This window comes from Neophocaena asiaeorientalis, unplaced genomic scaffold, assembly GCF_003031525.2.
Source record: "Neophocaena asiaeorientalis asiaeorientalis breed wild unplaced genomic scaffold, Neophocaena_asiaeorientalis_V1.1 scaffold275, whole genome shotgun sequence".
In the NCBI taxonomy this organism is placed as follows: Eukaryota; Metazoa; Chordata; class Mammalia; order Artiodactyla; family Phocoenidae; genus Neophocaena; species Neophocaena asiaeorientalis.
Window position 1 is genome coordinate 1,261,123 of NW_020173679.1, and position 14,053 is coordinate 1,275,175.

Consider the following 14,053-nt stretch of genomic DNA (forward strand, 5'->3'; position numbering starts at 1 on the left):
GTGGTCAAGCGTGAAATGAGACTTAAGGATGAGAAGGTTCAGTCCCGCGCACGTCTGGGAGAAGAGTGTCCCCTTTAAAGGCCCTGCGTGGGGTGAGCTGTCAGGGTTGAGCCTGGCAGGGAGGCCCGAGTGGGAGGCCAGGGGTAGGAGGTGAGACCAGAGGCCTTGAAGGCCAGGGCCGTAGGGCTTGGCTCGGGGCACTTGGGAGTTGAAAGAAATAACACATGTGAAGGGCTGAACAGCACCGAACTTGGGGGAAATGACAAAGAATTCATACTATTTAAACAAGACTAGACGACTATCGTGTGATCACGTCCCTTTCCTAGTTTCAGATGGAGGTCAGGTAAAGGATGTGTTTTGGTCTAACCTAGACTGGAGACTAGAGTCGGAGATGGGGAGAGGTAGTCGGGTTTGAGGTACGTTTTAAAAGTAGAGCCAGTGGGCTTCCCTGGTGGTGCAGTGGTTGAGAGTCCGCCTGCCGATGCGGGGGACACGGGTTCGTGCCCCGGTCCGGGAAGATCCCACATGCCGCAGAGCGGCTGGGCCCGTGAGCCATGGCCGCTGAGCCTGCGCGTCCGGAGCCTGTGCTCCGCAACGGGAGAGGCCACAGCAGTGAGAGGCCCGCGTACCGCAAAAAAAAAAAAAAGTAGAGCCAGCAGTGTTTGCAGGTGCGGGGGTGGGGCGGACGAGCAGCTGGAAGGTGGGGTCACTGACTCTCGAGGTGAGGAAGGCTCTGGGAGGGACTGATTTGGAGGCATTTTAAAACTTCAGATGCCCATCGGGTGGACGTGGAGAGTCGGCTAGGCTGTGGGCAGTCTTGAGTTCCCGGCGGTCTGTGTGGAGATGGAGGTGCAGAGGTGGGCATCCAGCTCCAAGGTGGTGAGACAAGCCCTGAGGCAGATCAGGCTCAGCCTTGGAGCGCCAGCCACCGTCCCGGTTGTGGGCATATGGCCAGGTCTAGTTCACCAAGGGAGAGGTCCCTCAGGGTGCTAAGTGGGCTGACAAGCCAGGGAGCCCATGGCCAAAGGATGAGCAGCTTCACCAGGCATGGGGTTCAGGGGACACACCCTGGAAGAGGGGGGCCCGGAGCTGAGTCTTGCTTCTTCAACATCGTCGTCGTATTTCTTTGTTCCACCTGAAAATTTGGGCTTGCTGTGTGAGGCAGCTGTTGCCCAGCAGCCTGTGGAAGGCTGGAATCATTTCCAGTCCATGCCCAGGCCAGGCTTTCCCAGGATGTGGTACCTCCAGGTCGCCCTGCTGGCTCCCACCTGCATTCCTGGGGCTCCGTAGGGGGCCTGGGGGTCTTCAGCTGAAGAGGAGTCCCGGCTGTCAGGGCACAGGGCTTTCCTTTTTTTTCTCTTCTCGGTATAAAACTTCAAGGTCTTCTGAGTTTCTCCACACATTTCTGTCCTGTGTCTGATCGTTTGCTTAAATAAGATCCTTATGGTGTGACGGTTTGCCAGCAGCACTGTTTGAAACCTGTTAGCTGAAACGAAAAGCATTCTCTGAGAGAAATGAAAGGCCTGACTTCTGAAATCTAAGCGTTCCTGTCCATCTGTCTTTTTTCAAATGGCCTCCATTTAAGCTCTTAAAATGTGTTCTGAGTGCCCCTTCCACTCAGGATATTCTGGGTAATGTTATGATCTTTCCCCCGGCTACAATTACCCCGGCTCCAGGACTAACGGCTTGAAACGCTGTCGTCTGTGAGCAGGGAGAGATATGTCTTGAAAATTCCAGACCCCCAGTCTTCAAGAGAGATCGGCTCTTACGTCTAATCAGGTCGCCTTTAAATGAAAGCCAGTAGGGGTGGGACTTCCGGGCCCCCAGGACAGCAATGGCCGTGTAACCGTGGAAACAGAAGTCAGAGACCTCAGAGTGTGCTGAGGAGAGTCTTGGGGTCTTGAGGAGCCGCAGGGCAGGTGGGGAGTTTAGATTCTCCCGCTCAGCTTCCTCTGCACTCCCCTCGGTGAGTGGAGGTGAGGTACCAAGCGTAGTTTACAAATAAACAGTGGTGGTGACAGCACTCTGCAACTTCATCTTTGTCTCTGGGTCTGGTAAGAGGTCTTCTTTGATTTTCTTTTTTCTTTTTCTTTCTTTTTTTTTTTTAAATGCTTAGGTGTCCCTCAGCAGAAAAAGCAGAAAGTTGCTCCATCTCTGTTGGTTTGGAGGAACACCTGCAGGAGTGCCGTGTGTCCTTTCCTCCCCACCCCGCGCTGGAAGGCTTCAGCCCACGAGCTGAAGTGTGTTGGGTGCCGGGGTGCGAGGGCAGACTGCACACGCTTCTGCCTGGAGCGCTCTCGTTGTCAAGGGCAGGGATGTGACCGCTGCAGGAACCGACATCTGTGTGGGAGTGAGGGGACAGGCGGGGGCAGTGGTTACTTCGGCTTTGTGTCGGGTGCGAGATCATTCACTCATTCCTCTGCCTTCTTTTTCTCCTGAGCACGTGGTTGAGCACCAGGCACTGTTCCAGGTGCTGAGCAAACAGTGGAGAGCAAGACAGACACAACTCTTGCCCTCTGGGAGCTAAGGTTCTAAAGCTGACCGTCTAAATGAATTCAAGTTCAGTAAAATTTAAAATTCGGTTCCTCAGTCACGCAAGTACTCCGGAGCCACACGAAGCTAGTGGCTACCGTTTGGGACAGCGCAGATACAGAACATTTCTGTTGTCGGGGAAAGTTCTGTCGGGCAGCACTGTTGTGAGGGGCGAACGCAGCGATGATGGACGTGTCAGCCCTGCCCAGGGAGGGAGAGGCCTCGGGGAGCGTGAGAGGGTGCCCGGCGTCGGCTTCTCGCCTGCTTTTCTCGCCAGGTGGGGTCCTGGCTTGTCCAACAGCCCTTTGTTTGCTGTGGTCTGTGCGCAACCCAGTGTGACCACAAGAGCTGGCTGCTGGTCACGGGGCAGTGGGGAGCGTTTCAGCCCATCGCTGCACAGTCTCTCCCGACACTGGTGAGTAAGGTCAGGGGCGGGTGTGGAAAGAAGGGTTTCCAAGCACCTTCTGCTTTGAGGTGGCCTGGGCAGCTGCTGCATGAGGCCCTTTTGGGACACCAAGCACAGCAACTCTTCCCCCACTTACGTTTGTGGACCAGCAGCCAAGAAAGCTGGGACCCCTGCCTGAGGGTGGCTGGGAGAAGAGGTCGCCCAGCTGACTTGACATGGTCTGCTGAGGTAGGTGCCAGGCATCAGTTACCACGAAGAAAGATGTTTGTGCGCAGAACTAGTTAAAACTGGGCTTCGGGAGGCAGTGAGGCCTTTCTTCCCTTACCAACAATCCTAAATCAGAAGGTTCTTTTCAGTCCTCAGTGATGTGAAGTGGTGTCGTCGGGGGGGAGACGGGAGAGGCAGTGGGGTTTCTTACCGTGGACATGTCAAGGTGTTTATGCCCCAGAATGTGAAGAGCTTTGTCCGAATTCCAGATAGTCCTCTCCTCCTTTCTTTTACCCTCTCACCTTGTTTTTTTTTTTTTTGGCTGTGTTGGGTCTTTGTTGCTGCACACGGGCTTTCTCTAGTTGCGGCGAGCGGGGGCTACTCTTCGTTGCGTTGCGCGGGCTTCTCATTGCGGCGGCTTCTCTTGTTCCAGAGCACGGACTCTAGGCACACGGGCTCGGTAGTCGTGGCACGCGGGCTCAGTAGTTGTGGCGAGCGGGCTTAGTTGCTCTGCGGCATGTGGGATCTTCCCGGACCAGGGCTCGAACCCGTGTCCCCTGCATTGGCAGGCGGATTCTTAACCACTGAGCCACCAGGCAAGCCCCCCACCCCACCCCTCACCTTTTTAATTCTCTTTCTTTGAACCCCCAGCTCTGTGAACTCCACCTGCGGGAATTAATGAGTGGCTATTTCCCTTATAACCCCCCTGCCAGCACTCTCTGTGATTAAATGCTTTCCTGATGTGGCAAAATACATTTTAAAAAATGCAGCAAGACTTTGGGCTGGAAAAAGTGAGGCTGGTTCTCATTACTTCACAGTCTTCTTTGTGTGCACAGCCCTTGGAGGCTGGAAGGCCATCCTCTGTTCACGGGGAGAACGCTGTCCCTCAGGTTTTCTTACGTGTGGTCAGCCTTTCCCCATGGGGCTGGCTCTCCTGCTGCTTCCATAACTGACAGCTCTCTTCTTAATCCTTAATCGTGTAAGAAGATCTTTGAGGAGTAAGAGTTTCTCCAGAGCTGCCAGCAGGCCAGGGAGGAGAGAGGGGCCTCTATTGATCAAAACAATGGTGAGAACAAAGGAAAATTTTAAAAAGGGTGAGAAAGAAGTCCCATTTGTCGAGCACTTACTATATGCTCGTCTCTAATTTAGCCACTTGATGTATCAATACTTTTCTCCTGTGCTCCTCAAAGCAGCCCTGTGGGTAAATAGTAGCCTCAGTTTGCACATAAGGAAAGGGAGGCTCAGAGAAGTCAAGACACCTGTTGGAAATGCACAGCTGGTGAGAGTTGGAGCCTGGGGTTCATACCCAGGTCAGATGGAATCTGAGCCGTTGCTCTGCAAACCTTGAGAGAGCCGTGTTTGTGCCCAGGGCCTGTGGATAATGGCTTTTCCTCTGACGTTTCAGAAGCTGGGGCTTGGGCCCATGGCTCACTGGAACGACTCATGTGATATCCTTCTCCTCCTCCCCTCCAGGTCACCGTGGAGTAACAAGTATGACCCTCCTTTGGAAGATGGGGCCATGCCTTCTGCTCGGCTGAGGAAGCTGGAGGTGGAAGCCAACAATGCCTTTGACCAGTACCGAGACCTGTGAGTTACGGACTCCCTTTGCCCCGCAGCTCTTTTGATAGGTAGTTCATAGATGAAACGCGAGGCCAAGTCGTCTCCCTTAGACCTGCCACCTGGCTGGCCTAACTAGTAAAAGTTCTGAGCTCCCCCAGCAGGGCGCCGGGCCCGAGCCTGGTCGTCGGGTCAGTCGTGAGAGGCTGCTGCTACCTTGCCCGGGCAGTACTCTGCATCGTGCCTCTCAGGAACAGCCGGTGCCATTGGGACGGCACCTCCCGTGTGCAAGACTCAGTGCCAGATATTTCATACACGTCGTCTTAAATCCTTAAATCCTCACAAATGTGGTCACTGTTTTAGTCCCTCTTTCCCAGATGAAGAAATCAAAGTTCACAAAGATTAAGGTGTTTGTCCAAAAGGCAAGAGGCAGAGTGAGGAATCGAACCCGGCTCCGTCTGTCTCCAAAGGCCCCTCTGGTTTTCACTGCACTGCCTGCCCCGACTCTGTTCTTGCCTGGAGCTCAGGGCACCTGCTTCCAGACCAGTCACCAGGGCGGGAGGAGTCGAGGTCCGTAAACAGTGGGCCTTGGGCAGCCACCTCTGAGCCAACATTTTGCTGACTCCAGAGTTTTGGGGGGCCTCAGCCTGCACTTTGGGAAGTGTTTTCGCTGCACCTGCTTTCTGCTTCCGTCCAGTCCCTCCACACCACCAGAAAGGTGAACACTTAATTAATCCGCCTTGCAAGGAAAGGCTCCAAAGCAGGTTATCCTCTGAAGCGTTTTTTCTTAATCTGTAGACTCTCATTTTAAATTAAGTTCTGTATTGAAAGTGTAACAAAACCGCAATACATGCAATGCTACCTCAGTACAAATTCAGTCCTTTGGGGAGGGCGTGGCATACACTCCTGCAAAGGGCCAGATCGTAAACATTTTAGACTTTACAGGCTACACGAGTCTCTATCACTTTTTCTTTGTTCTTTCTTTTTTATGTATATATTATCCTTTAAAAATGTAAAACCATCTTCTTGAGGCTTGAGGTAGGTGGGAATTGGCCTTCGGTCTACAGGGTACCCTCCCTGACCTGACCTAGGATATAGGAAAGAAAATGGAAATGAGAGAAACGAAGCATCTGAACGGCTGAAATCACTGTCTGAAAGCTGGTGTTGTTACACTTCAAGAAGGAGTTTCAGGTCTCCATCTTGCAGACAGTTGGCGTGGTTTTCCAGTTTTTAGCAGATTTGATGTAACGCATATAATAAAGAATTTACTTTACAAGCTGGTTTGGGAGGAAAAGTGACACTTTTCAGTCTGACACACGGACAGACAAAAAGACCCACAACACACAAGCAGAAGCTCTGAGGAAACCATGAACAAATGGCCCTGAACATTTCGGTAGCTCCCGGATGCGTCAGTGTGTGACTCAGCTTTATCTGCAGTATCTGTCACGTGCCAGTAGTGTATATACATTATCTTTAATCCTTTCAAGAACCTCTGGGGGAGATGATTTTCCCTTTTTTTTTAACAGATGAGGAGATTGAGGTTCCCAGGGGCTAAATGACTCACCACAGGACACAGAGGCAAAGAGCTAGGACTTGAGTCCATATTTGCCTGAAGTTTCCACAACTTATTGATTTTCACCATTAGAGTGAATTCACTGATTAAAGGGTTCTTATGTCTAGAAATTTGCCCTGTGGTAGAATAGCTCCTCTTCCAGTGATGCTGAGAGATTTCCTCGTTGCTGTCACCTCTGGTTTATTTGTAGTTGGTCTTACCTGGCCATTTGGCAAGAAGCCTATCCAGCTGCTGAATAAGAATTCCCAAGTGGAATCAGTTTCCTGGGGTCATGATAATATTGATACTAAGATAGCAACGGTAATAACAGCAGTCACCAGCCAGTGGCTGGGCGAGCACAGTGTTCACTGCCTCTCAGTCTTATTTGATCTTCACATCAGCCTGTGCGAGAGGATTGTCCCCATTTTACAAATGAGTTGACAGGTTCAGGGAGGTGAAGTCACTTGCCCAGCTTCACACAGTCAGTAACATATTTCGCATGTTATGGTCCAGCATGAAACCGTCCTTATCCAACTCCAGAGTCCAACAGTTATCCATCTACCTGACTGACGTTTGAGTGTTTGCTTGCCAAGCCCTGGGGCACTGGCCTTGAGTATGGAGGGCCACACCCCTGCCTGTGCGGTGCGTCCACTGTGGGAGGACAAACAATAGAGTGACGCCCGGGGCCGGAAAGGAGTGGTCTGGGCAGAGGGCTGCCTGTGCCGGCGGCTCCAAGGATCAGAACGAGGCTGGTACTGGTTTCTTAGAGGCTAAACATTTGGGCTGTGATTTCCCGAATAAAGCGACGCAGACGTGCTGGTGCCCTGTGCTGCCGCTTGGGCCCAGGCCCGGGGAAGAGGCCCGTGTCGTCTCTGACTCCTTTCTCCCTCCTGTCTCGCTGGTTCACGTGTATAATGACACGTGGTCAGTCTTAGACGTGTGCCTCCTGTGGGGTCTTGACTGGCCTAACATCGTGAGCCTTTCCCCATCACCATTAAAAAGTCTTCACTGTGATCCCCCAATCCTTACAGCGACTCTGTAGGGTAAGTGGGAGTTACCTCATTTAACAGACGATGAAACCGACGCTCAGAGAAGTCCGCCAGTGGTTAATCCGCTAGGAAACGGCAGGAGCTGGGCTCGTACCCTAGGTCTGACTCTCTGCACCGCCTCCTGAGAAGGCTCCCCTGCCTGGGCGAGCGTCCACTTTGAAGGTGGCGTTAAGCCTTAATGACCCGTATTTCTCTGGGGCTCTGCATGGGCCTGCCCTCTCCTGTAAAGGTGAGCGGGGCTGCGGGGGGTTGGGGAGGGGGTGAAAGGACAGCTTCCTCCACCCAGTGGCGGATCTAACAGGACAAGCCAGCCCCAGAGGTTCTGGGATGGTCTGTAGAGGTGGAATCCTGGCCCAGAGAACGCCATCTGTCCCCAGCGGCATCAGTGTGCTTTTCCGTGTGGGAGGAGAGAGTACAAGGCCTGCGGGGGGCGCCCACAGAGGAGGGCAGGAGGCCCTTCATGCCCTTGTATGTGAGGGGAGGCCCGGTTCTCCCTGTCTCAGCAACCTCAGGCCGCCGGGCTGGCTAGAGCTGTCATTGGGCAACCAGAGTCAGCAGTTTCAAAGCACCCTGTGTTATCAGTGTCCTGAGGACGCCCCCTCCTGAGGCCGTACGTGAGGACCATTTTCCCAGCTGCACCACACTTGATGAGCCAACTCATTTCTGGTCTAATAATTACGAATGCAAGTCTCCTTTTTCTTTCCTTCCTTCCTTTCCCTTCCTCCTTCCCTGCCTCCTCCCTCCCAGTACCTTGCTCACCTCTGGAAGTCCCCATCGTCAGAGTGCCCTGTGACTTGTTAGTGGCCGTGTCAGTGACCTGGGCAGGGCCAGAGCCTGAGCTCTTCCCCCTGTGGTTCTGGAGCAGACGGAGATGAGCGAGGGGCTCGGAGGCCTTGAGCAGCACAGGCCAGTGGTCGCTCCAGGTTTTCTGGGGACCTGGACCAGATGGTTCCAAGGGAGGCAGGGGCAGTAGGTCATGCCTTCCTCTTTATGCTTCATCCCTGCCCCTCCGCAGTATAGACGTCTTCCCGCAGGAAGGAAGACTCCTTTGCTGTCATCCCAGTGAAGGAAGCCACAGCGCTCCTCCATGGATTCTTCCACCTGCCTGCCTTTCATGTGGACACGTGGACTCGGGCAGCATTTCCTCTGAGGGGAGGCTCCCCGACCCTGCCTCACATCCGCTGGCTCTGGTTGCTGCCCGAGCAGCCGGCAGGATGGCCCGTGTCCTGGGCTTGCCGAGGGGTGCCGGAGCCTCGGGCAGACCCAGCCCTGCCAGAAGGAAGAGAGGGTGATTGGAAGGACGCCGACAGGAGAGGACGGGCACACCGTCGCTCCCAGGAGGGCTGGATGCGGACAGCTGCCGCTCCAGGGTGCCCCGCTCCAAAGTGGGGCTTGGCCTGTGCCCCCCGGGGGCTGAGCAGGCCCATCCCCTGTACTAGGCCCGACTTTAACTCCTCCTGACCCCCCCGCCCCCGGTGTTTGTGAATGCTGGGACCCTGCTGGATTGCAGAGTTACGACTGAGTTTGGCTTGTGCTCCGGCCTCTCGACCAGTCCCCACCTCAAATGACTGAAAGCTGCCAGACTCTGGCCCTCGGGCTTAGAATTAGAACCCCCTTGTGTTGCGGGAGCAGCTGTGCTGTAAGGAGCCTTTGGGGGCTCCTTGTTCCGCGACTCCTAGCAGGAAGGACCCTCGCCCTACACTGAGAAGGCGGCACTGAACTCAGCTCACAGAGGTTTGTTGGCTTCTGAAGGGCTGCAGGTTTGACAGAAGAAAAACGGGGAAATCCCTGGCAGTCCAGTGGTTAGGTCTCTGCGCTCTCACTGCTGAGGGCCCGGCTTCAACCCCCTGGTTGGGGAACTAAAATCTCACAAGCTGTGTGGCACAGGGAAAAAAGGAAAAGGAAAAAAAGAAGAAACAAAACAGGCCTAAGGTGCTCTTTCCTGCCACGTCCTCGTCCGGCGTGGACCTCTCCCCCTCCCCAACCGTTGGCTGTGCCTTAAGACTGAACCTGCAGCCACGGTAGTGAAGACAGCTTCCTGGTTCCGCTTCCTCCTGTGCTGGTCCTGGCCCGTCAGCCTTTTTTTTTCCTCCTGATGTTCTCCTTAACACGATGAGTGGAAGGAGACCTCGGGGAGCGTGGAGCCAGCTGAGATGCGATCCAGACTGGGCAAAGGGGGCTTCTCTCTGCCGTGAGAGAGAAAAGCTTCTTCCCCAGCATCCCGAGGGAAAGCCTTGGCTTCTGTCCTCGGGCTCTGGGCTTTGATCCCTGGGGCTGTAAAGGTTTTGACTTTGTAGGGAATTGGGATGTGGAACTGGTGTGGTCCGAATGAGCGGCCAGGCCAGGGACACACTGACGAGCAGGCCCTCTGGCTTGCAGCTCCGGTGGGGATGTGGCCCCCCTCTCCTGCCTATGCACAGCATTTCTCCGCATAGCTTAAAAGTGCCAGCAGCCTGGGGCACAGCTCCTTTCCCGAGGTGGGCAAGCGGCGCGTAGGGCCCAGGGAGGTGAGCTGTGTGTTCTGCATGATTCCTTCGAAGCCCCCCAGTTCCTGGCTTCCCCCCGCTCCTCCCAGGTCCCTGCCATGTTCTCGCCCTCCCACATTTACTGATTTCCTTCTTTGCCGTCACCAGTGACAGAAAGGGATTGTGGTGGTAACTTTTCCCCAAGAGAATAACTGTTAAGCGACCATTGATAGCACAGCTCTGATCTTAGATTAAAAATTGTCCATTTGCCGAAAATGCTCAGGAGATGACAGGCAGGTTTTGCTGGAGTGCTGGCGCTGGGGGAAGTCCTGATCAACTCTCCAGTCATCTGGAACGTCATCACTTCTCTCCCCGCAAGCCCTCCCACCTTGGTCGCCGACATCCAGGCTACTCTCATTCTCTGCCAAGCCCCAAGATGGTTTCCTGGCTCTAATTCATGGGCTGGCTCAGTTAGCCCCTGGGGAAGAGGGAGAGGTCGCAGAAAGGGCCTCCTCTCGGGTGGCTGGCTCACAGGGTCACTGCTCTCTTGGCAGAGTTGTCTCTACTTTCTCAGGCCTTAAGCCTGGGGTAGCTCGTCGGTCACAGGACCTCATCACGTGACCTAAGTGAGCCATCTTTCTTGGGAGAGACTTAGTAGAGGGTCAGCACTTGCAGCCGCCAGAGAAACATCTTATTTGTGGTGTGAGCCACCAGCTGGCTGCCATGAACCCCACGATCAGTGCTTTGCGTTTTCAGGTTCCCAGAGAAGATGGGAAACCTTCCCCACTCTGGCTTTCACCCTGGGTCCTCTGTCGGCCCAGGTTCTGTTGAGACCAGATGTTCTGACCGAAGGGGCTGGCACTGCTTTCTTTCAGAGATGATTGCTCCCATCTGTGCCAGGCATCTTGCCCCGCGCTCTGCGGTCCTTGGCTCTTGGCTTGCAGCAGACAATACCTTCAGACATGCGGTTGCAATTTATTGGCCTTATAAGTTAATTTTAGTGGGTGTGCAATTGATTGAAATCAAAGCTTAACGAAGGCCAGAGTCTAGGGGGTGGGGGAGCGGGGCGGGAAGGCATTTTGTGTTCTTCCTTTGCTTCGGGTCTGAGATAATCTTCAAAAGCCTTAATTAGGTTTCCTAATCAGCCCTTCTTGTCTGGAAGACGTTTACAGAGTGAAACAAGGCTGGCGTCCCTGTGGCAGCCCCAGAGCCTGCGAGCCTCTCCGGCAGCGGCCGGGCGCTGGCAGATGGGCCTTCCCGCGGCTGCCCGCCTCCTCTCCCCCGCTGGGACCGGGTCACAGTTGTGGCTGCTTCCGCTCCTTCCTTCCATTCTCTGCGCCTCTGTCACGTGACGTTTGAGCAACACCAGCCCAGCGAAGGCAGGGCATCCGTGTTCCTGTGCGGAGAAAGTTTGTTGCCTTGGTTTCTTGGGTCCTTGAAACTCCATGTTCCCAGCTGCCGTCTCAGACCTCTCATCCCGGGCTCCCCAGGGCTGCCCCTTCCTGGGATGTGAGCATTGGGCCTGGAGAGTTTCAGTGTTTCAGTCCTGATGGGAATCGTAGGTGGCAGCGGGAGGCTTTCTGATGAAATGGAGGTAGCAGAAGTATGGGAAGCAGCTAACTGGTGGTCGGTGGGGACACCCTGGCAGCAGGCACAGACACCTCCCAGCAGAAGTCACTGTGTCCGCGTCAGGCTGCAGAGTGGGGGAGGGCCTGGGCTTTGAAAGAGACTTGGCCTTGATTCTCTGGTCTGCCCTTACTCACTGACTTGGGGCGAGTGGTCCGCTTTCTGGCCTCTGTTTGCTTATCTGTCAGCAAGATGCCACTGCCCGTCTTGGGTGGGGGTGGGGTTGGGGGTGGGTGAGGGCGGTCAGTGAGGCGCTGTTCCCAAGGCTCACCTTGCACTCGTGGTGTCCGCTCACGCCTTCGAGTGTGACAGAATTATCCTCGTCCTGCAGCAGTGACCTGTGTGGATGTGTTTTTTGTTGTGGCTGGGGGGTGGTTCTGGTGCAGACATGGCGAGGCAGCAGGCCGCGTTAGGAGGCTTCGGGTTCTGGTGGGGCTCTGCCATAGGCCGCAGCAAGACCTTGACTAAATCTGTTTCAGAAATGGAGTGAAGTAGTTCCCGTCTGCGGTGACGGGAGAGAGTACTTAGGATGGAGCCACAAATACTTCCCGAGAGCCTGCCCTGCTCTGAGCACTGCAGGTGCCATGGGGGTGGGTCAGGCGGGCCCCTTGGGCCCAGCAGGGGTGAGGAGGTACACAGGGGAAGAAGTGAACAAACGAACAAAGGACTCGCACCCTTTGGTAAGTGCTGAGAAGGACCAAAAACTGGGCGCCGCATCTATCGCAGTGGTCGGGGCGGAGCCGTGGGGCGACTGGAGCGGGCGTCCCTGTCGCAGACGAGCATCACCAGAGCAGGCCCGGCCGGCTTCTGGGACCTTGGATTTGGGAGGTTTTGTTCCATTCCCTGATAGGAGCAGTCATGACGTGGAAACGGTCGCACAAACGCTATGGTTTGTGCAGAACTGCAGCCTCCGTGCTGGAGTCTGGAGCTGCGGTGTGTGCCAGGCAGAGGAGCTCAGCAGTAAGAGCCCTGGGCACCGAGGCTCGGGGCGGGGCGGGGGGGGGGCTCCCCGGGGACAGCACTTCACACGCCGTCCCGGCCCGTCGTCGCTGGGGAATTAGGCGCACCTCGTGTGACTCCCCGGGGCGGGGCAGGGGCAGTCTTGGAAGCCTGTACCCGGTTCCCTCCCTCGGCGGCGTGTGCCCTGTCTCCTTGGAATAACTCACGGCTGCGAGCACGACTCTTCTGAGTCCTGTGAGTCCTCCTAGCAAATCGTGGAAGCTCGGGTGGTCGTGGGGAGCCATGCTCAGCCGTGTAACCTAGTGGGGAGGGGCTCACTGGTGCGGCCAGGGGACAGGAGCCATGCGGAGAGGTGCACGGGCCCTCGTCCGGCACAGGCCTGGGGTGTAGTCCTCAGCACCTGGGGCAGGGTCTGGAGGGTCCCGGGGTGCGTGGGACAGCTCTGGCTGTGCGTCCTTAGAGATCCCTCCAGAAGTCGTTTGGGGGCTGGGGTGCGAGACCTGACCCGGACTCCTCTTGCTCTGGCTACTCGGTCCTCACCGCTCCCCCGCTAGTCTGGCTGAGCGACACCTGTGGGTTGAGGTTACCCTGTGTTTCCCACCACCAGAAACAGCCAGGCCCAGTTACCTTTGGTCTCCAGAGTCAGAACCCAGCCGGGAGATGGGTGGGAGCACTGAGCAGAGTAAGCGTGAGGTGATGGAATCGTTCAGGAAAGTTCTGGGGCAGGTGAGACCTGGACCATCGGGACTGGCCGTCGGCCTGGCTGCCTGCCCCTTCACACAGGTCTGGGTGGCCCCCGCCGCGTGAACCTTTTCCCCCTTGCCCTGAGGTGGAGGGCCTCTCCCGTGTCTGAAGGTCTCCCGAGGGACCCTGCCACAGTGCCGCTTGCTACGCATCCTGTGCCCCAGGGACCGCGTGGTAAAGGTGGGGAAGTCGTGCCTGGCTCTCAGCTTGTCGGCAGCAGAATTAGTGTTTGGGTTTCCACCTACATTATTTGTATCTTCTGCGCATTTGGAGGGCCTCTGGGAACCCGCCCTGCCTGCTGTGGGCCTCCAGCTGCCAGTCTTGGGCCGGTGTGAGAGTGCTGGAGGCAGCTAAGGGGGAAGCCAAGGTCGCCTGAGCTGCACTGTTTTGATGGAGTGGGAGACGCATGGAGAGACGCCCTGTCTACTTTGGGGTGAGTTGGGTCGAGTCGCTTCCTGCTCTCGTGGTGTAAGTTTCAGCTGCTCTGAGCCCTGCTCTGAAGCAGGGGCGTTTCCTGCGGTTCCCAGAGCCCGTGCACGCAGGGTCCAGACAGGCCACTCGTTGCCCCCCAGCCTGGAGGCCAGTGATGGTGCGTCCACGTGGGTCCCCTTCGCCAGGCTCCTGAGGCCGTGCCCAGGGTCTGCTTGCCTTGGCACGCGCTGTCTGCTTTTCATCTGCTGGAAGAAAGTTAAATGGAAAACAGGAGCATGCAGAAGACAAGCTCATTTACAAACATGATCCCCGACTCAGCATCAAGGACTCTGGTTCCTCCAGGATTCCTGGGTTCTGTCGCCGTACGGCAGCCAGTCACGCTTCGGGTTATGTGGCTGCACGTGTTGGGGTGAAGCGAGGACCGGCTTCCTCCGGTGGCGGCGCTCCCTGGTCCTGCCGGGCACCTGTGCTTCCAGGGAAGCTGCTTTGTGCGAGTGTCGAGGGCGGGGGGTCTTCCGGCCGT

General features: G+C 55.9%; 1 protein-coding gene across 2 annotated transcripts in view; it reads left to right on the forward strand.

Moving 5' to 3' along the window:
• Positions 1 to 14,053, forward strand: part of CAPZB (capping actin protein of muscle Z-line subunit beta) — a 136,838-nt gene that overhangs the window by 97,019 nt on the left and 25,766 nt on the right. For both annotated transcript variants that reach the window (XM_024749708.1, XM_024749709.1), the window contains exon 4: positions 4,619 to 4,732. In XM_024749708.1, the coding sequence (XP_024605476.1) occupies positions 4,619 to 4,732 (114 nt within the window). The remainder of the gene's footprint in view (positions 1 to 4,618; positions 4,733 to 14,053) is intronic.